Consider the following 24632-nt stretch of genomic DNA (forward strand, 5'->3'; position numbering starts at 1 on the left):
CTTGGACTAGATGACCTTTAAAAATCCCAACCCCACCTATTCTGTGATTTACTGGTATGTTTTAACCCTGATCAGATGGAATGAAACATCTCTGCTATTGCACCTGCTGATAACCAAGTTCAAATTTTAAAGCACAATTTTTGCTATAATTTGCCCTGGTGCTTTAACTACTTAACTATGAATTGGAGTTCATCAAACATGGGCAGAAAAATATGGAAGTAGCAACAGTAAGATTTTTATTCTCTTCAAGTGCTTGAAAGACATACTGCATGTGTACAGGAACCCACACTTCTTAAATCATAGTCCAAAGAACTTATAAAAACTCCAGCTTTACAGAAATGTCTTGCCTCAAAATGATTCAAGTCATCTTTAAAACACAACTTTATTTGAAAATGTTTTATACATGTATATTACAAAAGTTAGTATCTCCCTTTAAAACATAAATGCACATCTAGAAAGGCCTTTCATTCCTGTGTACTCGAGACAAACCATGTTGTAAGCAGCAGGCCATCTGCTTCTGTAGTGATTTCCCTGAACAGGAGGGTAGTACAGGGGTTTTGGGTTAATCACTGTTTTCCTACAGCTTAAAGCTGAGGATTCCTAATGGCTTTGCAATTAAACATTGTCTGGGTTGTACCAATACCATAGCAAGGCTTTTGCTCAAAGTCTGCTGCCTGTCACAGTGCTTTCCAAGACTTCTTGGCTCGTAGTTTTTCCAGCATTTTCTGCAAATAAAACAAACCATGAGACTAGTGCAGCTTAAGCGACTACACTAAAAACCAGCATAGAGCTAGAGGGGCACAACTGAGGTACTGCCCCATCTGTTTGACCTGAACATCAGGTGGGAGAGGTGTGCTTATTTATTTTATGTTAATTATGGAATCTGTAAAGCAATGCAACGAGAGCACCAATTTATTCTACCAAAAAGAAGTTGGGGTGGTCAGTGCTAAAGGCAGGATTTGGGCCTGGAGCCCCCTGGAGTAGTCACAGCCTCTCAGGATCATCAAGCATTTCCTTCCTTCCAGTTGTCCAAGGCCCAGCAAGAGAACAGGGAATTAATGACTCCAGTCCTCTAGTCCAAGCCCTCTTCTACAGCAACTAGAGGAAAACCCAGACAAGATTCTTGCAACCTGAACTTCAGGCATACTCAGAACGTTACCCTAACCTCAAGCAGCCAAAGCAGCCCCAAACCCACCAAACCTAATTCAGTCTAGTTTGAACTATTGAAAACTCTGCCATTCTTTCACCATGTATATTTTCTAACAGCTGGAGCCTTTTTGCTCAAACTCAGATCACCAGAAAAATTCAGCCTGAGGCAGCCATGCATTTTAGATGAAGTTTCAGCTCAGTCATAGTGTTGACAAGGAAATTCTTATGTGGATGTACCGATGCCGTCACTTAAAATCCAGACTGGTTGGATGGTCTCCATTTCAACTGCACTCAAACTACACTTAAGTGACTGATTAGAAGCTCAATGAAGTCATGAGACTCACCAGCCAGGAGGACAGTGTAACAAACTATTACCTTTTGAAACTCTTTAGCTTTTTCTCTGTTTTTAGCATAAGTTTCTTGCCTTTTTTTTTCTTCCTTTCTGATTTTTACTTCTTCAAGTTGATTATAAAGTCTGTGGGAACAGCAGGAAGAAAATTGAGTCCTGGCAGAAAGGAAGTGGCAAAGCTGGAGTAAGTTAACAAGCTTAAGGGTTTACACTGGCTCACTTGCTAGCAATTAGGAAAATTTGACACATCTCTCCAATAATCTAGAATCACTTCAAATTCTTCTGCTGTATCAAACAAACACTCTCCACATTCAGGAGCTGCACATGGTTCATGTTACTGCTCATAAGTGCCCAAGTGCAACGGTGAACTTTGCTTCAAATTTTATCTAGTGTCAGGCATTAAGTGGCACAGCAGCCTCAGCCTGGTGAAACCAGCAGGCTGACCTTGTGTTCCTCACTGCCACCCATGCAAGGGCCTTTCCCAGCAGGTACCTGGATCAAACACTCGGCTCCTCTCTCCCAACTGTTCTGTGTTAAGCAGCACTGGGTTCAACTGGAAGATCACAAACTGTTTTGTCTGACCAAGAGCTTTCATAAGACACAGATTAACTACTTCTGTTGGTTTTAATTCAAACTTCTCCCACTTGTGTTCATGCATTACCTGGATGTACGCTGGTGCATTTCAATTTCTCCGGCCTTCCTGTCCTCTGGAGAAGATACTCTCACTTCTCCTACTTTTTTCAACTGACTGGCACCATTTTTTCCTAGGGAGAAAAAAAAATAAAAAGCCAAACATATCTTAAATTTGACTCTCTAGTTTAGCTAACTCAAAAGCATGACGGGTTTTCAAAGATTTTTAAATGACATGACAAAGAAAAAGAAAACAAGCTAGCACAATGGACACAATGGAGATGATGTCTTGTGTTAAAATAAATCCTCACAGTCTCACTCGTTAGGCTGCTGCCTGTGCTTTAGGCCAGCCATAGCTCTCAACAGCCGACCTCCAAGTCCCCAGTAACAGGCATTAGAGATGCACCAGTTCAAGTAATGTGGTTGTTCTTTGATAAACAGCCATTGCTTGCAAAGATACCTATAACAACAAACGTGGGCTGATTGTGAAAGAGCACCCATAAAAGCCTTTACAACACTGAACTGAAGAGGCAGCAGGGCAGTGGAGGGGGGGAAGCTCCCTGCATCCCCAAGAAAACAAAGAATATCCCAGTTTGCAATAGCAAACACATAATAAATATAAACTCTGTTCTTTGATACACAACGGCAATTAAAAGGTACCTAATGGTGTGTCTTGTCCCCAGATAAACCTACCAGAGAGAAGACAAAACTCCTTTTGTCTGCTTCTCAACTCCTTAGACTTTCCTCCTCGAAGCTTTCTGGCTTCCGGCTTTTCATTTTCTCTCTCTCTATTTTTTATTTCTTCTACTCTTTTCAGAGATTCCTGGATGAAGTTCTGCTTTCTTTTTAAAAAGGATTTTTGCAAACTTCCAGATGTAGCTGCAAACTCCAGCAGCATCACTGTGAAGGAAAGTCTCAACATTTCTCACTGTTAACAACGAGCAGTAAGTCATGCATTTCAATGTACTTCTCCTAATATACTGAAGTTGACCACTTTTGTAAATGGCACTAGGAGAATGGCATTGTGAGTGACAAGGCATCTTGCAAAACAGGCAGCAATTCAGACCTATGAAATCCAGTCATGGTCAGCAGGTCTGCTGACAAATACTGCATCAAAAGCATCTTGATGCCTCAAAACATATCAAAGACCTAATAAGTCCCTAACACAGTTAAGTTCTGTCAACTCATGTTACTGTGGTTCATTTTAGACAAAAAATATTTCAGTATTTTACTGCTGTTCCACACTATTATCAGAATAGGGAAAAAACAAAAAAACCCCATTCTTTGGCTACAGGGCTTGGGAGACTAACAGGAAATGAGAAATAAGTGAATGTGCAACTGTGAAAACAAATCACAAAACAACACAGAATTTTTCTAAGTTAAGCTGTTACAATACAAAAACAAGTGTAGTGTAGAACTTTCATAACTTGGGACAGGATGAGACAAGCAATACGACACACGCTAAACCTGGGTCAAACGCACAACAAACCAAGCCTGAACAGCAAGATGCACTCGCCTAAGTAAAAGCAGCTCTAAAAAAATTTTCCAAATGAGAAGTGTATTTTACTGATTATTTTAATAATAAAAAAAATTTACTATCTCTATCTCAGCTTCAGTATATTTAAGTTACACATAATTACCTGCAGCCCGATGTGACGGACAGTGACTGTTGTTGGGACTCTGGGCTTTGGGAGAGCTGTCAGGCCTTGTGAACGCCGAATAATCTGCATCTGGAGCTAGTGGTAAAAGTTCTCTCTCCTGTTTCAAAAGGAATCAGTGGCTGGAAATGCTTAAAATACACCACCAATTTGAGTGGAGCAGTACTACTGTACCACTAGCTTAGACCCAATGCAAATAAAATACATTCTTTTGCCCTTATAGCAGATGCAAAGAAAAATCAGAAATGGATCTTTGTAATAATTATGAAAAATCTACTTTCTAAAAACATTTTAAAACTTAAAAAAAACCCAATCCATTGAAGACTTTTTTGCCCACCAGACTCAATTGCTTGTTCTTAATACAGGGCAGCATAATTCCATCTGCTTTCATTTCCTACTGTTCTCTCTAGTTCTCCCCCATTACTCTTATCCCATTTGACTCTTCCTCTCTTTCTCAGTGGCAGGTGACACCCACTGCAGCCGTACAGCCCCCAGCTGTCAACCTTCACTTCTCCCTCGTATCAATTACTTTATAAAGACCCAGCCTTGGACACTTTTAGGATCTTCTGTAGATGCCTCCTGCAATTAAAGCATGATTTCATCTAATCTGTTCATCTAACTGACACAGATTACTTGGTTCTACATTATTGCTTCAGCACCCAAATTATTGTCTCATTAAAACCCAGCCCCTCTGCAATTTACAGCCTTTGCTTTATATAAGCAAACAGCAAAAAGCACACCATGTGCTAACTAAGCATGGCAGAATGACAAGCTGGTTATTTTTTCCCCATAAACCTCAAACTGCTGTGTGAGCCTGCTATGGCTCCATCTGCTAGGTAGGGGATTTTTCCTTTTCCTTTAGTCCTACATTCTCATCTCATTCAAGTTTTCAACTAGTGGGATACAATTTAATCTTGCAAACACCAGCAAAACGGTTTGTTTCTTGCAGCAAGTCTTCCAAACTCTGTCTGCACCAATATGACAAGGTAGTAATTTTAAAGAATAGCCCGAATTTAAGATCCATTAGATCTCTCCAGAAAACCTAATGTCAAACTAGGATGATCCAAGCAATTACTAAGCTCGGATAACCCAACATTCTCTTGTTTTGCAACAGTGGATTAACTGCTACAGTGGGGCCTCTCTTTATTATGATCAATACTAAGTTAGAATTACATTAGATAATGCTCACCTCAGTAAAAACATTACATTCAGACTGACCCACACAGGTTGGGTTATCGATTTTATCCTCAGTTTTCTGTTGGTTAATATGTTCAATGTCCGATTCTGCAGTACTGATGTCATTTGAGCTTATCAGAGTGAGTTCTGGTTCTTCCATAATACCACGTCCTGACTCAGTCTCCTAGAAAAGAAAATATACAAGTCATCAATGTAAAAATAGAAAAACAAAACAAAACAAAAATATTTCCAGCAATAGCAACAGCTGTTGTTAGAAAGAAGAGGCTCATTCAAGAGAAAGAAGAAAACCTGCCCCAAGCAATACATGAAATACAGAAAGAGAATATGTATATCAGAGTTCAAAAAACTGAAACAAATAACGCAAAGCAGGCAAACAAAAAAACCTCCACCTCTCCTTCACTCTCCTCAAGTTTAAGTTACTTAGTTCTAGGGCAAATTTCTTTTAATGCTACATCAAAGCTATTTCCTGAAGTTTGCTTATGCTTTGGTTAATTTATTTACCTCCTTCAGGCTTCTAAATGGGGACACTGAGGTAACAGTGACATGAAACCCAGCTGCGTGTGCTCTACCAACCGATAGTAAGAGAGCTCCTCAAGAAACAGCTCCTCAAACCATTGTGGGAACTCAGCTCATTTTAGCTACTGCTAATTATTTCAGTGCTATGATCTGAAAGTAGTAGGGCAGAAGTCCAGAAAATAGGAACCAGAACTGTAAAATCAATGTTTGCCAAGCTTTCAGATATTAAAGGTCTAAAATAACTTGGTGCAACAACAAAACCCCCTGCTTTTGGAAATCTGTTTTACTCACCCAGACTGGAATACAAAATGAGCTTCTGGGCACAGAACGAGAATGTTTCTCATGTCTTTCCAGGAAAAAACTGTTTTGTTGTACAACAGCATGCAAATGGATGTCTGAGTCTTCCAAGCTGGTTTCTCTGAGAACCCTCAAACATTCCTGTCCTTCTGGAAAGCTTTGCTCTGGCTCCTTTATATTCATATTGCACTGAGAATTCAGCTCCACAGCATTATTTAATTCATGTACAGGAACTGATTTTTCAGGAAGCTTCACATGCTTCTTATCAAATTCCTCCGAAGGTAATTTTTCTGAAGACACAGTCTCTTTTAATAAGTGTGGAGAATAAGTTTCATCCATTGTAACTGGTGTGGTATCTACTTGATAAAATGATTTTTGCTCTTCCAGTGGAATCAGACTTTCATTTCGCAAACCTTCCACTGAACACTGGAGGCTAATACCTTCCATACTTCTTGACAGTTCTTCATATTCTCTTGCAGATGAAACACAGTTCTCATGGCCCCCATCTTCAGTTCCAGGGGCTTGCTCAAAAGATCTCTGTAATGCAGCCCTACAATCCACTGGCTGATCAGCATTCTGAGAGATATCACTCAGTGCAGATTCTAATTGAAGGGGGTGAAAAGATTCTTCAGATCCTGTTTCAAAAATTGTCAGAAGTCAAACTGCTTGCTAACAAAATTTTCACTTTAAAAGTCTCCCCATAATAAGACTTTTCAGTAATGTGTAACAAAAAGTCTAGTAAATAGGAAGAAACATTTTGTTTAAAAAAGTCTGCTTAAGTTTCCTCAAACATAGTACCATTAACATTAGAGAAAATGATTCCATCACTGCACACAAAATTTTGAAAAACTATACTTTTTGTTGCTTCTTAGAATATGTTTAGGGATGGACTTTGTGATGGTGGTGACATAATGACATCCATACATTTTACAACTTATACTCTGTAAATGGAAGTCCTCTGAGTCCCTTTTGCACCTCCAACAAAGTCTCTAAACCACAAAGAAAACAATCCAAAACACCATTACAGAAACTTTCAAAGCAGAAGACAACATTCAAACTGGAATAAGGACTGCTGTTCCTACAAGTTACAACACTGCACCCTAAATTACCTTCCTTGAACTGACAACCCAAAATGCTTTTTACTCGCTTAGCCTGTTGCTTATGTTATTTTTTTCCATACTTCTAAAGCACAACAGTAATTAGTTTGGGATTATAAAAACACATAAGAGATGGGGAGATATTGCAGTTAAGACTCAAAGCACAAAGATTGTTTCTATAAGCAATTTAGAAATAGAGTGTTTTGAAGTTAGAAGGGAGCTTCTTAAATCCTAGTTGCTGTGACCACAGTCACAAAGTCTTTAAGTGTAAACCTCTTTTAGCATCTTTTATTACTTTCTTTTTTTCTTGTACCAGCAACTGCCAGCTAGAGAGAAAGAAAAGCATAATAGCCACTTGCTTGCAGCTTTAAACAGGAATAATGTGTGTCCAAAAATTTTAAGTGCATATATATATGCAAATCACAAACATAATTGACCAGGAATGTTTACATTGTAAATACATCTATTTATTACTTAAGATACTGTGCTGCATTTCCTGTTACTTTAAGGTGCTCCAACAGAAAGCTGAAAAACACTGAAAATACCTGATTCTTGGCAAATAATGTTTTATGAAATATTTAGTTTGCTACTAGTTGCCTTTGGAATTTCAGATTGGTCCTTTTCTTTAGAATACATGAAATACCAAGTTAAATTCAACTGCAAAACATTAAAAAATATTTTTCCTCCTATGAGCTAGTTAATGTAATGCTGCTCTGCAATCACAAACTTTTAATCTACTAAGTTAATTACAACATTATCACTTAAAAGTTCCTTTCTTCTTCTCTTGTCCCTCCCCCTTACTTTGTAGAGAGATAAAGCAATTCTATAATCAGAGCAAGAATCAGTGTATAGAACATTGCTGTGACTTAACAGTGGGAAAAGAAAATTAAATTGTTCCTTGAAGAACGTAATGTATATAAAAAACAAATGATTAAGTTCAGAGACTAGCACATGCACCTCATAAAATTTTTATCAATTTTTGGAACTTCCTTAACTTCCTCAAACTTAAAAAGTAATGGATATGCGTGAACAAATGTCTGGAAAAGGACTTAAACTGACAGTTTCAGCTAGAGTTGATATTTCTTCACTAACATAATTACTGCAGAAGGAATAAGTAACATAATATCCATTACAGGGACTTAAATAAGCAGGTCTGCTTTTGTACCAAAGTAGTAACTGCTGCGGAAATAAATTTCACAGAATTTAGGAGTTCTACCCATTAAAGGTAGTGGAAGAGACTGTGTGAGAAAGTAGCAGCAGCTAAGACATTTCAAAGCAGGACTGAGAGCAGCAAAGAGATCTGTGCCCGTTTCAACATGGCAAACCCATCCTAAGGGTTGGTATTCATAATTACCAACAGGCTGAATCTGAAAGCACCAATCTGACCACACTGTACATACCTGGAGTAAGATTTTCTGTAATGGACTCTTCTGATGGAATGTTGTTTTGCCTGTTTGTTTCAAGATAAGAAGGTAGACTGCTTCTTTGCACACTCAGACCAGCGTTTCCCACTTCTAGAAATGTAAGCATGTCTGGACTTTCTGTTGAAAATTTTGAAGTCTAGTGGTATTAAAAAAAAAAAATAATTTTCTCAGAAATGTGAAGAATAAAAAGCTGAAGGTAGTATTTGATTTTTGGATCACATTTCTGCTACCACCAGCAAAACCACTTCCAAGCTCTACATATATCAAAAAATACTCCTGTGTTTCTTCTAGATAAAACACAGTGTGGGGACTATATATTTAAAAAAAACCCTTATGCTAAAGTATTTCCTCCACCAGTTTTTGTGTAGTACCTTGCTAAATTCTCTGCTGTCTTGTGAAATTCCATATTGAGAACACGATGATGACGTATCAAAGTCAACACTTGGTTCCAAAGGCTGAAAGAGATGGTGGTGGAAGTTTGGAAAAGGTTTCTCTCTTTCTGGAAAACAAAGCTCAGCTGCTAGAGCTGTAAGAAAAAAGGTTATTTTAAAAACAAATACACATCACTCACACGCCCAAAACAACCCCCCTCAAAAAAAAGAAAAAAACCCCAAACAAAAGTTGTATCTTTATGCAGTAAATAAAGCATATTCTGCAGTTATACAAATAGTAGCTTGTAAAACCAAAACCTTTACAGCATTCAATTCTTCCACCCTGACACAATGCAAGTATAAAAAGTAGTAAGAAAGTGATACACTGATTAAATTTTTTTTTTTTTGATGAAAAGATTAAGTCCTTAAGTTCTCTGTTCAGCACTTGTGAGACTGCATCAGAAGTACTGTGGGCTTTTCAGTACAAAAATCAGTGACACAGCAGAGCAAGACCAGTGAAGAGCCACAAGGATGATCAAAGGGTGGATGTACCACATGATGTTCAAAGAAAAGCTGAATAACTGAGTTTGTTCAATCTTAAGAGAAGAATTCGGGGAAATGGCACAAAAATATCTGCTGCCTACTACCTCCTAAGAGACAGTACAGAGAATCCTAGAATCGTTTGGGCTGTATCACCTAGTTCCAATTCCCCTGCCGTGGGCAGGGACACCTTCCACTACACAGGTTGCTCAGGGTCCCATCCAACCTGGCCCTGAACACTTCCAGGGATGGGGCATCCACAACTTCTCCGGGCAACCAGTTCCAGTGCCTCATCACCCTCAGAGTGATGAATTTCGTCCTAATACCTAACTAAACTTAACCTCCTTCAGTTTAAGGAAAATGCAGTCAGTGTGCTTGAACATGTTCAGTGAAAGAAAAAGAGACAGACACAGAAAATTTTGGTTGGATACAATGAAAAAATTAAAAAAAAAGAGGAAAAGAACAGTTATTAAAATGTTGCCCAGGGGTGTGTGGAATCTCTATCCTTGGCAATATTCAGAACTTGCCTGGACAAGACCTTAAGCAACCTAAGCTGGCTCTGCTATGAGCAAGGAGAAGTTGGGCCACATAAACATAAGTCCTTCTGGTCTAGATTAATCTATAGTTCTGTGATTCCAGGTTTTCAAACATTCCAGGAGGAAGCAATTTGAATTAAAACACTAACATTATCGTCATGATACCTAACAATGATGTTCTTAATTTTGATGAAGGGTTACATTTTTCTAGAGAGCACAGAACCCCCACCAATCTGTTAATCAGTGAGTGTTTCATCAACTATGTGACCCCATGTGAATAATGAAGTATTATATATTATTTCTCTATCTTCCCAAAGTAAAAGTTGTGCATAAACAAGTAATAAAAATGGCACAGGTAGCAAAAAGCCAAGCCATGGTAGCAGGGGCTGCACAGAACTGAGAGACACCTGATCAGACTACCTTGCTTTTCTGCACCAGACAATGCTTCATTAACATATATCTAACACAAAGGACGAAGAATATCAGAGTATTAAATTCTTGCACATAGAATCCTTATTAACTTTAAAATGTAAGCCGAACATAAACAAGAGAAACCAACACATAACATCGACTTAACTCCTCATTCTGTAAGATGAGAGCACAGCACATAAATGCTATAAAATAGCAAATACCTTGGAAACATGTATTGTCCTCTGAGTTCAAGTTCCCAGTATGTTTCCCCAAGACCTGCTGTGTCTGACTTTCTTTATAAAGGTGCATGTCTTCTTCAGACAGCCGAGTTTCAGATGCTCCAGACAAATTCTCTTGCCTCTGTTGCAAGGTAAAAGACAGCAAGGAGTTCCAAGGACGGCTTGTTGTTTCTCTCAAAATTCCACCTTCTGTACCATTAGAAGACAATCCTGAAATAATAAGTTAGATGTTCACAATTTTGCATATAAATCACTTACATGACATCATCTGAAAAGACTCTGCTTAATATCCTGAAATATTCATAAAGAGTTCTGGTGTTTTGTTTTTTTAATTGTCTCCTGTCAGTGCTCCTATAAATCTTACCACGCACTTTCACAAATACAAGTTGATCTAATTAGGTAGCAGCCGGTACAGCTTAGCGCTTTTACAGGATGTAGAATTAGGAAATACTGAAATTATAAAATCAGAAAAGAATTAATACTGTTATTTTATGCTAGCTAGCATAAAGTAACCTCCTACTGCATATAAACATGTCAATCCTTCAATGTGATCTTGAATATCTTTATGACACCGTGCAAGAGTTTTATTCATGATTAAAGAGAAATTGCTTAATACCAACACAAGAAATCTGAGGGATCAAGGCAACCAAAATCATGTTCCTAGTTACTGCACCAACCCTTCTTTGTCTGTGTGCTTACAGACGAATTGCACAAAGCTATCAGAAAAGGTCATCACTAAGCACTGAGTGTACGGTGAAGACACAGCTAGACTTGAAAAATTTATTCACGCAGCCGAATGACCAAAACTTCTGGTATTTTAATTCCACAACTAAGAAACAATAGATAAGAAAAGCTACAAGAAAGTGATCTTAGAATTTGCTTTCTTACATCAATAAAACACAGATTTGTCAAGTGACTTATGAAGTTTATGTAATATCATTAGGGTTAAAATAAGACACTGAAATCTCAGGCTGTAAAAACTGTAGTCTTCAAATCTGATTTATAAACATAGAATAACTCATATACACACAGGTTGCTTAAGAAATCAGATGTCAGACTAACACAATATTAAGCCTTAAAGTAAATAAATCTACAGATCACTATCTAATCACTTTCAAGCTCACTTCCATGTCCACAAGTAATAACGTCAGGAACAACTATATATTTATTATAAAGGAATTATTTTTGATCTTACAACAAGCTAACAAGATCAAGAGGCAGACTGCAAAAAAAACCCCAAATGGATAAGATCATGTATTTTTCAGAAAACTATCAAAGGTCAATATGACATTCAAACAACATTTTCACAAAAAAGTGATTAAGAATTACTATAGTGACAAGCAGATACTGGAACAATTCTCTTAACAGCAAGACAGAAGTCATAGCTCTGTAAGAATCCATGATATGTATTGATTAGTAAACTTCTATCAGTGTATCATTTGAAGATCATTTTAAAATAAAAACTGCCACTAGAAAACTGTTAGCGTTACAGTTGCTTAATAAAACTCAAGATATCCTTTGCTAAAGCAGATGTATTATCATATTAAATTATAATAAAAGTAAAAAATCATAAGCACTTAAAGCATTCTGGTTATGCTCAACTCTGCAGGATGCATTAATAAACCTTAAATGAAGTTTGACACTAGCCTATTTCAGAAGAACTTGCAGTGAGTTACACCCATTCTGCCATAAAATAAATAGAAAACACAATTTTCCTTTTACAAGAACAACAACAAACCCCAAACACTTACCAGGGCCAACAGGGCTTGCATCCAACATTTCACTAGTTGAAAAGCTCCCAGTGGAAATTGTTGAAGTTAAATCACAGGGTATTCCTTGCATGAAAGCCTTTGAAACTAGTACTTCCTAGGATGACATAACACACCTATTACAAAGTACTCAGATGTCCGGATTAAAGCTTTAAACCCACACATTTTATTCTGAGCTCAGTTCAAGTGTAGAAGCCTTCATGTTTTGCACAGTCAGGCAAATAAAGATTCATCCTTGCTCAGTACAACACATTCACACCCCATGTCCCAGACACATCACTTACAACAACCCCCTCCCCTCAACACACACCCACACACACACACAGTTATAAAGCCTCTCAGGACGGCATACAAATCATGACACCTGGAAGACTGTTTTATCTTCTGGTGATCAGATTTGGCTATTTCTCATCACAGACCCACTTCAGTAGAATTGTAGATCTCAGAGGAACATATAAGCAAAACATCAAAAACTCAGGAATTTTACAAGTACTTGCAACACTGAGTCTTTTGCATACAAGTTACTGACCTAAAATTTAATTCTATGAAATTACACCAAAAATATACAAAATACCCTAAAACATCATCTTCCTTAATTTTAAGGTAAGCTTTACAAAGTCACAAAACAGAGAATGAGAGTTCTTGTATTTAAAAATTTTGAAGAATAAGATACAAACAGTTCTTCTGAAATTCTGACTTCAAATGTGCACTAAGAAAATAAAAAAAATATCTAAGAAACCCTTTTCCTACATTTTTCATTATATACTACCTTATACAAAATATATTACATTTAAAACATCTACATTTTAACGTACTTCTATATACACATGTAACATATAGCATTTTTTAAATACTGTTTTTATTTCCTGACAAAATGACAGGATCTTTGGGTGAGGAAACAGAAGGAGATTGGTGTTGATTTTGGCAAGGCTTTTAACACTCACAATATTCTTTGGTCCCAGTTTGGCAACCTGAATGGATAGACAACAACTGGCTGGATAATCAGGCTCGGAGGTCAGCGATTCAAGGGTTACACGATTAAAGGGAACAAGTGGAGTACACAGGGCTCTGTCCCAGGACCTGTCCCCTTTAACACCCTTGGCAGTGACCCAGAGGAGACGACACCGTACTTTAATCAGGTCTCCAGATACGCTGAGGTGGGAGGACCAAGTCATACACTGAACAGCAGGGCTGGCATCTAGAACCACCTCATGAGGTTGGACCTACAGGAATAGTGTGAAACTCAGCAAGGGCAAATGCAAAGTCCAGCACCTGGAAGGAAGAAGCTCATGCACCAGTCCCAGCTGGGGTCTATCTAAGGAACAGCCTTGTGAAAAAGGGCCCAGGAGCCTCATCAGACAGCAAGCTGAGTGTAAGCCCACGGTGTGCCAACAGCAGTGGGGCAACAGACAGCATCTTGTGCTGTATGAGCAGGAACAGAGCCAGCAGATCCATCCCAGTAGTTACCCTTCTTTACTTGGTGTTTGTTATGCTGCTGCACCTAGAACAGTGCACCTAATCTTATCCCCCCAATATGAGAAAGAAAGATTACATCACAAAATAAAGAGTGGGTTATGTTATATGATTACACTGATATGACCAACCGTATTATCAAGTGTGAATGATGGTCCAGAATATGTTGTAACTCCCTCTCCGACTTCAGCAGCAAGCACTGGTGAATCTTGAGACACTTGAGAATCCTGGGACTGGGCTGAACACAAACGTAACAGAAGCAATAAGGAACAAAAAGAGCTTTTGAGTTCATAGTGAGCAATGTTTTGTGGCACACCAGAGGGCAGTAACACTCCACTGCTGTTTGCCTCACCCTTTGGGCCATCATTAAACCACTTTCTTCTCACCTACAACACACTTTTTGCTCCACTGTACCACCAATTTCAGCAGAAATCTGTGGTTCTCCTTGACGAGCCTTCCTAAAATTTCTAATTACTCAGACTGCTCTCTGAAGAGCAGGCAAGAAGAGCTCAAAATTTATGCTCTGGCTTTGCAGAATGAAACGTGGCTTTGCTACTGTTAACTGCAATCATTTCATTAGGGTGGGGGGAATCTTTTACAATCTACCATTACAGTGATTACAAAGAAAAGCAGACATTCCAAGCATATCAGTGAAGTCAGAAACACTGAATTACTGAAGTACAGCATGACTATTACCACGGAACTGAATCACCTTTGGCATAATACTCTTACACATAAAAATAAGTAATATGAGTATCTGTGCAAAAAAAAGCACCACAGCAGCACCCAAAAAATGCAATTTCTGCAGTCAGTGCTGACAAGCACCTCCAAAGTCTGATAATTCTATGACTGTAGATTAATTGTCACAAACAAGTCTAAAATATGTATTCTTATTTCCAGAAATAATTTTCAAGAAAGAAGTGCTAAGTGTGAAACTGAAATGAAACTGAAGTGTTTTCTCCCAACTCTAAGAGGGCTGCTAGTGACAGAGACATGAAGACAATCACATCTGGAACACTACTCACAGGAACCACTAAGAATGAATAACAAGAGACCAGCATATTGATATGTAATGAAGGAGAACTGTGAAAGAGATGTATGTATCAAATCTAGTCACTAGTTTCAGGCTCACTTACTAAGGAAATTAGGCTTATGCCATCAAACCGTTCATTTCATCTGCTGGGTTACTCTGTAATTCCCAATTACAATTTGGATTCTATTAGCCAGTTCTAACCAAAGTGGATTGGAAAGAATATCAAATGTCCAAAGTTCCCAAAAGTCATTTTATCATGCATTAGGAGCATAGTACAAGAGAGCAGTTGGGATCTTAGTCTCACTGGTGTCACTTATGACAACATCACTTTAGCAGTTACCTGCCCTCTCTGGCTGCAACCAGCTGATCATTTTGTGGAGCACTTGCAACCACTCAGTACTGAGCACAGGGATTCATCCTTCCCTAACCACACAAGTACAGAATCACAGAATGCTAAGGGGCTGGAAGGGACCTTGAAGAGCATCTAGTTTCAAATCCCCCTGCCATGAGCAGGGACACTTCCCACTAGACCAGGCTGCTTAAAGCCCCATCCAACCTGGTCTTGAACACTTCCAGGGATGTCTCACCGTCCTCACAGTAAAGTCCTTAAGACATTTTACATTCAAACATATCTGCATCTAAATTTTAGAGGGTTGAAGTTATCTTTCTTCCTGGAAGACAGAAATACAGCTAATTATAAAAGTTTCTTTAAAAAAATACCTGTTACTCAAGGACAATCTCGTATCAAAGAAAAGTTACCTGTGCTGATAAAGCATCCAAGAAGATTTACCAAGTTTACCTTTTTATCTTCAATGTTTACTTTGAAAAAACATGTGAGCACTGATTAATAGGATTTGTGAACATCTATTGGTACTGTAATCATGAAAGCAGTGCAACTCCTAAGTTGTAGAGCCTTACATTATGTGGTCAAAGGTAGAAACCACCAAGAATACAACTTCAAAGAAAAAGGTCAAAGATCACACACACAGAGCACTCATTTGCTCTCACTTTTAGAGACACAATTATACCTTGAAAACATGGGAAAACTGCAAACACGTCCTGGTTAGAATCAAGTAGCAAAAAAATGTTCAAAAAACCAAATAAAAAATAATCAAAGTTACTATCATAAACAACAACCTAAAATGCACCTTAAATTCTTCCTTCAGAAACTTTAAAGCACAAGGGACTGTAGATTTTCTTGCTGAAATACCACAACAGTTATTGAAAGTATCACAGGGAGCCTCACAGCCTACAAATTATAAAGATATTACTGGCAGTTTGGTTGTTGAACTGCTCAAGAGAACAATCCTCTTACACAAAATCACAGAAAGCTTTGGGGTTTTTCTCTTTTAATATAGATGTTCAAATAAAGTTTCCTAATCCTCTTACATAAACTATTGCACTGGTCATATAATACTCTCTAACGTAAAAAGACACTACACCAAGATATTTCATATTAATTCAAAAACAGCGGCTCTAGCAATGCTTCTACAACTTACTCAGAAAAATACAAGCCTTTTCTTCAAATATTGTTAAAGGACAAAATTCTTCAGTGATAATTTAAGTTTAAATATAGATATACTTCAAAAGGACAATTCTGAGAAACAAAAAAAGCAGCTGAAAGAAAATGAGCTTGGATGGGATTGGAAGTGATGTCTCAACAAAAACTAAATGAACAGTTAAAGATTAGGGGCAGTGGTGAAATTTCTAGCAAAACCAGATATGTACTACATAGCTGTACTGCTTGTAACGCTGTGCATATAAATGCTGCCAAGTTTCTGAAAACTCCTCTGCAGCTCTAGTAATGTATTAATTCATTTTAAATGGATACTGAAAACTGTCCTGGACCATGTAACACTGTCACCTTGTACTCAGTTTCAAATTCCTTTAGTCAGGGTTTTACAAATTTTGTCTAACAGTTCCCAGCAAGTCGGGCATAGTATTTTTCAATTATAGTGACAATAAACTGCATTTCAATATGCAGTTAACTTGAAGAGAAGCAAGTTGCATTTGAAGAAGCATTGCAATTGAAAGTACTGCAGCCTTTGAGTTAAAAGACTGGAGAGACAAGCTAGATTCGTATAGACAGGGAAAAAACAGTAGGAAATAAAAACCTTGACATCCACTTGTTAGTCCAATTTCTTGACAAACTTAGTAGCCTGTTTTCTTTGTTTACCTAAGACTAGCCATCTTTGTCCCTTTATAAAGCCAGTCAAGTTACCCATAACATGTTTAGTAGGTTTAAACATCCCTGTAACAAAATTATTTTGAACATTCCCAAATCACTTCAACAAAAGCTTTCTTGATAACTGAACAAACTGTTTTATTTCATGGAATCAGACTTTGCACAGCTGGACACAGCCTATCCTCAAAGCTGTGATGTCCAATAAGAGCTCTTAATGAACAAATGGACAAGAACACAGTTGAAGTAATCCTTACATTATTGCAGTATTGTTCCTTTTGACATACTCAGTGGAACATGTAAAAAGTGTATAGTGACTACCAGAAAAGCCAAAGCAGAATTGACCTGTCTGGAATTCAGGCAGATCAGACCCTTGAAAATTCCAGGCGTCTGGTTCAACTCCAGCACTGTGCTACTTTCACAAGCTGACAGTCAACACTAATGCATTGTAAGTTGGTAGACAGAACTTCCTAATAAAACAAGAATTTCATATATAAAATAATTACCTCTCACTAAGCAGGGCGATAGGACACGAGGAAATGGAATGAAGCTGCATCAGGGCATTCAGACTGGACATTAGGAAAGGGTTTTTCATGCAGAGGGTAGCCAGTCACTAGCACAGGTTCCCCAGGGAAGTGATCCCAGCACTAAGCCCAACAGAGTTCAAGGAGCAGCGGGACAATACTCATAATCACATAGTTTTTTAATTTCAGGTAATCCTGTGAGGAGCAGGGAATTGGACTCAATGATCCTTATGGGTCCCTCTCAACTTGAGATATTCTACAATTCTCAATTTTCATGTCTGTCACACCTAATAGATTATTCTTTCAAAGCTGTTTTTTGAGCTTGATGATGACCTCAGCCTTCTATTTTTTGTCTCAACTGTATTTTTAAGTAATTTCTTATATGCACTAATCTTTCAGTGGACATCTACATCATCATGTTAACACTCCAGAGTTCTTTTTAAGCTTTAATTTCCTTTTTGTCAATACAGGGAATCACTGGGTACTGAATCAGGAACACCAGTGGTCTGTGTGGTCTGCTCCCACCTGCTAACCTTTACAGACAATTCTACAAGTTGAAGATAAAAAGCACATGCCTTGGATAAGAAACTGTTGACTAGCAATGAACAGTACTGCAGTGCAGACTTGTTACTAGAATGGTAAAAAGTAAATAGTAAAAAAAGATAAAAACCTCATTCGTTCTGAAACATGCTTATTGAAACACCCTTTTTTACACTTAAAATTCAACAGCATTTAAATAGCACTGCATGTCCTTTAAGTCAAGGTCATATTCTACAAATAAACAGCAGTAAAATCAGCACTGCTGAAAGGAATTCATGTAATCTCTTAAAGGAAGAGGATTTCCTCACCTGAATCATATGAAGTTTCAGCTGCCATCATCAGCAACTCTTGTAATAATCTCCCTGATGGTTTAGTTTGCCTTGGACTTCCATTAGAGGTTTGTTCCTCACAGTTTGTTATGCTCAAGGGTAACCTGCTCTCACAAAAAGTGGGACTGTAGCACTTCACATAAGCAAATTCCCCAGTGGTTGAAACAGGGGAAGGTTCTCCGCCAGCAGAATCTGCTTTATCTGGATTTAAAATATTTGTAATCAGTTTAGGTATAGAAAGGAAGTGTTTTGCATTTAATGAGGAACACTAAGATGCACATTCTACGCTACAGAAACAACCATCTGAATTTGTACGGTCTCCATTTTAACTAAATTAGCCCCATCAGGTCAGTAAACACTTCTGCATCACAGTCTAAGAATTATACAAGCTGAAAGATTATACAGGTCATACACTTATCAAAAAATAATTTCTAGCTCTTCCAAATTATTTCTTCCAAAAAAATTCAAACAAATTTTTCCACACATCAAATCCACCAAAACCTTCAGTAATTTCTCCAAATCCAGAGGTATTAGAACTTCTCTGCTCTGGTTTAAAAGATTTCTTTTCTCCCCAGCCTGGACCACATAACAGCCCTTTTCTGGCCACCCAATCCAATAAAAATCCCAACTTTTTACTACCTATCATGACTAATGGTTTGATAATATAGGAATTCATCACCTGTGGATTGTGATAATGGGATTATACTGCTAAGTGTAAGTTACTAAACCAAGAGCTTTTAAGAAAATAAATATATTCTTCAATCAAAACCTTCACCAACAAAACTTGCTGTCTAAACAAGATACCAAATTGATACAACAAGAAATAAATGTTTACATTTAGAAAACATCAGTTTGTTAATTAATGTTCCTTATGAAGAAGTACAGACTGCATCCAGACTGTAACAAATATATTTATAAAATGATAATTGCTTGTGTAGTTGCTCTCCAAATTTTTTATAGTGTTTTGTAATAAAAAAAAAACCAAACACACGCACACACAAAAAAACCCCCAAAACAACCAACCAACTAACCAAAAAAAAACCCCAAAACAACCAACCAACTAACCAAAAAAAACCCCCAAAACAACCAACCAACTAACCAAAAAAAACCCCCAAAACAACCAACCAACTAACCAAAAAAACCCCCAAAACAGCCAACCAATCAAAAAAACCCCCAAAACAGCCAACCAACCAAAAAAACCCCCACAACCACCACCACCACAACCACCACCACCACCACAACCACCACCACCACCACAACCACCACCACCACCACAACCACCACCACCACCACAACCACCACCACCACAACCACCACCACCACAACCACCACCACCACAACCACCACCACCACAACCACCACCACCACAACCACCACCACCACAACCACCACCACCACAACCACCACCACCACAACCACCACCACCACAACCACCACCACCACAACCACCACCACCACAACCACCACCACCACAACCACCACCACCATCACTACCACAACCACCACAACCACCACAACCACCACCACCACAAAAAAAAAAAAAGATGGTCTAAAAATTTCTGTAGAAACTTGATACTAAACTCCTTTTTTGAAAAACTTCACAGTCACTTTATTGGTATGCTCAAAAGCTAAACCTTTAAACACTATCCACCAACCTCAGCTATTATTTCATAATCAATCATCTCACAGATTCTTCAGGAAAGATTAAATTCCTCCAATCTACTTCTTGCAGATTATTACATATTTTATATATTACCTGCAAAAGAAAGGTTGCAACTCTTCGGTGTGTCTATCTCTGGTATAATACTAAGTTCATGTTGTTCCAAACCAAGCCCTAACTTGACTCTTGTCACAGGTGGTTTGGAAGATCTCCATTTCTGTTCTCTACAGAGAATTTTCTCAGATTGTTCTGTAAAACAAAGTTTTGTATGTTGCAATTAGATAGATAGATAGACAGATATAAAATTAACTTGGGGAAATTGAAGAAAACTCCATCTGAGCTGTAAAGCCATTAAAATTATAACAGAATATAACATACAGCCTTACCAGTTTGCTCAACTGGACCAATGCACTGCGAAACCATTTCACTTCCATGAAATTTACTCCTGCTGCAGTTTTCTTGCTGGTAGTTTTCTGAGACTTTGAAAAAGTCAGTTCTATTAATCCAGTCAGGTTTTTGTGCCGCTGTGATTTCTTCATTTGAGCATATATGTCTCACCTTAGAAGGGCAGGAGGCAAATGTATGTAAGATTATATTTATATTCATTTATCAAACAAGAATTTTCTTGTGTGTGTATTCCATGCAGAATAATATTGAACATGTTGAGAAAGTAGTTCAAGTATGTAAGATACCAGACAGATTTGCTTAGCTCACAGAATGTATAGGTATTTTACTTAGCTCTACAAACCTAATGTGCTAAAACACAATTATTTACATTTTCAAGACCTTTGTTACGTTAGATCAGAATAGTCAGCATTTTAAACAGGAACAATTTCTGAAAAGTCTGCTTTTAGTTTTTCAGCTCCAAAATTCATGAATTTTAGCTGCCTGGAGACTGAAAACTCAAAAGACAGGAAGTACAGGGAACAATTATTTTCCTAAAACACCTTCTGCTTAAAAAAATACCAACACAGAGGGAGGCAAAAGGAGGCTTTCTAGAAGCTCAAAAATAAACTTCGATTTTTCTTCAGTTACTGAGAAAAAGCAAAGTCAAGACTGCAGCTGCCAAACCAATTTCCTAGCGAGTACACACAAAGACAAGCTTTAAAAATAATTTATTCAAGATGCTTATGATATCCTTCCAGGTATTGCTTAAGTATTTTTAATACAAGAGCTGCTTTTCACACAGCTGCATTTATAGAGATGAAGACTGTACCTGCAGGTATTTCGGACAATCTAACAATTTCAACAGGAGTTATGTTCAGAGACCAAGCACAGGTATTCATAGTATTTGTCAGACTGAACAAAACTGTGCTCTTGGGGCTTACAGAGAAGAACTACTGATTACAAATCACGAGTCCTAATTAAAATTTCTATTATGGTAAATCACCTAAAACTATCAAGACTCTACGGGATACTTTGCTAATTGCTAGCATTCACTCCTAAGCTTGATCACCTACTGGATGATTCCCCATGCAAAGCATTTATAAAGTTTACCTGCTTGTTCAAAAATTCTTTCAAAGCCTCTTGCTGTCTCTGCATCTGTCCCTTCAATTTATCTTGCTTCTGTAAAAGTACTTGTTCTTGCATTTTCTGTCTAAAAAGAAGAGCTTCTCTTTGTGCATCTAGCTTCTCTTGCAAGTCTTTCAAATACTTTTGCTGAGCTTGGATGCTTTCTGATGAGGCCAACACTCTGTCCCTTAAATTCAGTATACTAGAATAATTTAACAAAGATGCATCTCCCGATTTTGATATCAAGAACTCCTCAACACTCTGGGCTTTAGATTCTTCATGTGCTAAAGTCATGGGTTGAGAAAGACTGAAGGGTTGTTCAGGGCTTGTTTTGCTGGTGCTCTCTACAGATCCCTGCGGATGGGCCAAAGAATCAACTGAGCCTGTCTGAACTATACAAGATCCCTTTGTTGCTGGTATGAGGGGTATCTTAAGTGGAGGCTCTTCTCCAGCTTCTATCTCTGTTTGATGATAAGGTATCTTCTGAGAAGACTCTTTTAAGTGTACTGTTTCTGGAGACTCCAAGGAACCTTCTGCAGGCAACAAAAATCTAACGTGTTGTTGTCGGTGTGCTTCTAGTTGTGTTCTGATTGCACTGACATCTTTTGTGACTGACCCTGGAGGCAACTGGAACTGAGATGGTTCTGTGATGTGATTACTGGAGGTTTTGAACATTCCCACTTGTTCCTGTGAAGGACAGTAACACGGCAAGTGAAACTCTCTGTGCTTCAATTTCGATGCTTCTGCAAACTGCACAGGTTTGCCAGGACAAATATTATGTGTTTTCTCTTCTTGTTTCCGTGAAGATGGTTTTTCCAACACATGCAATGTTCCTGAAAGTGCTGGTAATGACCGCGCATATTCTTGGGCATTAACTTGTTCCAATGCCTGGTATTGTGTTGGCAGCACTCTTTGCCTCTGTAGGAGTGGCTCCGAGACAGGCTCCAAATTAATTGATTTTGTTTCCATTGAGCTCAAAGGTGTCGCAGAAGGAGACAAGTATCTAAGCTTCAGTGTATTCTGATACTCCTGTAGCTGCTTTCTAGCTGCTTCAATAGTCTGTTTGTGCAGCCTCAATGGAAAGACAACATGAATCTTTTCAGAGTGATGTAAAAAGAAACATCAATTTCAATAATCAAAGAAATTCAAATTACTTTGAAACAGGCTTACATTTCATAATGGCATTTATTTACCTATTTTGCTGTAGAAGACGTTGTTGAAAGTTACGAATCATCTGTAAATGGCTGTCTTCTCTAGGACTCCTAATTTCTGATACAGTAGTATTTCCAGTCTAATCAAAATAAAGTAATTATAATTTTAATTTAATTTTGCACATACACAACTAACTCACAGAAGTCTATTACAGGAACAACCTTAAGCTGTATGTTCTTTCTCCTAAGTTTACAGAAGCCACTCTGTATCACCACTTGAAATCAGTGAGATTTCAGCCTGAGGCAATGAAACCAAAGGAGTTCCTGGAACAGATGGCCTACAGCTACAGTCTCTCCTGGCAAGTCGAGCATACACCATCAAAGCCAATGGTGCTTGCAGCAACTTAGCTCAGAGATAAATGTATCCAGCAAACTCAGGGAGCAACAATCCAATAAAGCTGCACTGCCAAGGCAATCAGGTTCTCAGAGGAGCACAGGTTGTGCAAATGATTCAAGCTTTTCTATTAAAAAAATTACCTTCCTTCAACATCCTCCATAAATTCCTTTCCTATAAGTATCTGCTTGAGATTTAGACAGACAAAAACACACAGATAAATTTTTTTAGTCCTTTTCTTTCATTACGATTTCTTTTTTCCTTCTTGAAAAAGATTATGACTACATGCATAATTATTATGTGACTATATTTAGATTGTACTAATAGGTATTTTAAACACATAGGCTGCCCCTGGGACTATGCATAAGTAATACAGTGGTCAGTCACAGAATCATAGAATATCCTGAGTGGAAGGGACCCACAAGGTCAGCAAAGTCCAACTTCTGGCCCTGCACAGGACAGACAGCCCCAGGAGTCACACCATGTGCCTGAGAGCATTGTCCAAACGCTTCTTAACTCTATCACGCTTGGTGCTCTGACTACTTGTCTGGGGAGCCTGTTCCAGTGCCCAACCACCCTCTGGGTGAAGAACATTTACCTCCCCTGACACAGATTCATGCCATTCCCTCAGATCCAGTGATACCATGTGAAATACAAGCCTCTAGGTTAGAAAAAGAAGCTTTAATATGTACAAATTTCTGTTACAGCCTAAGAAATAAAAACTGTCTTAGTTGATATAATTTAAAATTGGCAAATAGCGTTCTTGATTTTTATTATAATAATAATTAAAAACCTACAAACAATTTTCTACAACTCTTCACCTTATGTTCCACTTGGTTTTGCTGATCTGTAGAAGGAAGACTGTGGTTTTGTACCAGCTGACCTTGCTCTTCCTCTTCTTTTTTTTTCCTAGCCTCCTCCAAGCAGGATTGCATTTGGATTTTCAGAAAATCAGCCTCCAGGCGTGCTTTCTCTTCTTTGATTCGTTTAAGCAAGGCCAGCTGCTCCTGTTTCTGTTGCTCTATTTTCTCATGCTATTGAAAAGAAAAACGAGGGTGAATCTCCAGAACAGAATGACAAAGAAATCAGACCCCTCATACACATCATCACACACAACTTTGTTCCAAATTACAACAGAAATCCTATTGCTTGTGACAGGCATTTCCAAATTGCAAGAGGCCTTTAAAAGTAGTTCCAAAGTTTATAAGAATGATTTTTCAGTCCCTGAATCCTCAAATTAACAGAATGGATAAAATCAGAATCTAACCATTCAAGATACATTATGATTTTCCAGAGACTACAAAAGAAGTCCTTTTCTTAAACTGACTTCAGAAATCTATTTTGCATTGTACTTAAATATACACATTTAAGTGTGTTAATTCAAGCCTTACAAAACTTCTGAAATAGCTTTGAGAGCACTCCATAAACCTCTGAAGTAATTTGTTTATTCTGAATATTGTTTATTCTCTTTCCATGTACCTATCAGCTACAATTCACTTAGATCCACGCAGAGCAACAGCATATACGTTTTTAGAGTGGAAGCAAAGAAAAATTTCAAAGCACTGGCAAAGATGAAACGGACAACAGCCTTTAATGAGCCAGTCTGAACAGAGACATCAAGAAGAGAAACGCGGGAAAAAGCTGGACCGGA

At 38.0% G+C, this 24632-nt stretch overlaps 1 protein-coding gene and 1 non-coding gene across 10 annotated transcripts in view; both read right to left on the minus strand.

Annotated features, from left to right (window-relative positions):
- Positions 1–213: 213 nt before the first annotated feature.
- The window catches only part of CEP295 (centrosomal protein 295), a 45034-nt gene continuing 20615 nt past the window's right edge, over positions 214–24632 (minus strand). For 7 of the 9 annotated variants that reach the window (XM_032679690.1, XM_032679686.1, XM_032679687.1 and 4 more), the window contains 18 exons: positions 23803–24015; positions 22630–22727; positions 21422–22508; positions 20311–20482; positions 20021–20173; positions 18244–18465; positions 13788–13894; positions 12166–12280; positions 10397–10624; positions 8689–8843; positions 8294–8453; positions 5791–6431; positions 4976–5146; positions 3769–3886; positions 2822–3028; positions 2160–2262; positions 1525–1624; positions 214–725 (listed from right to left, as the gene is read on the minus strand). In XM_032679690.1, the coding sequence (XP_032535581.1) occupies positions 678–725; positions 1525–1624; positions 2160–2262; positions 2822–3028; positions 3769–3886; positions 4976–5146; positions 5791–6431; positions 8294–8453; positions 8689–8843; positions 10397–10624; positions 12166–12280; positions 13788–13894; positions 18244–18465; positions 20021–20173; positions 20311–20482; positions 21422–22508; positions 22630–22727; positions 23803–24015 (4098 nt within the window). In that variant the 3' untranslated portion in view covers positions 214–677. The other 2 variants (XM_032679691.1, XM_032679692.1) reach the window with 2 other exon arrangements.
- Positions 12520–12603, minus strand: LOC116783547. The gene has a single exon (XR_004355743.1). It is a non-coding gene; the product is annotated as a small nucleolar RNA U2-19 (small nucleolar RNA).

This window comes from Chiroxiphia lanceolata, chromosome 2, assembly GCF_009829145.1.
Source record: "Chiroxiphia lanceolata isolate bChiLan1 chromosome 2, bChiLan1.pri, whole genome shotgun sequence".
Taxonomy (NCBI): Eukaryota; Metazoa; Chordata; class Aves; order Passeriformes; family Pipridae; genus Chiroxiphia; species Chiroxiphia lanceolata.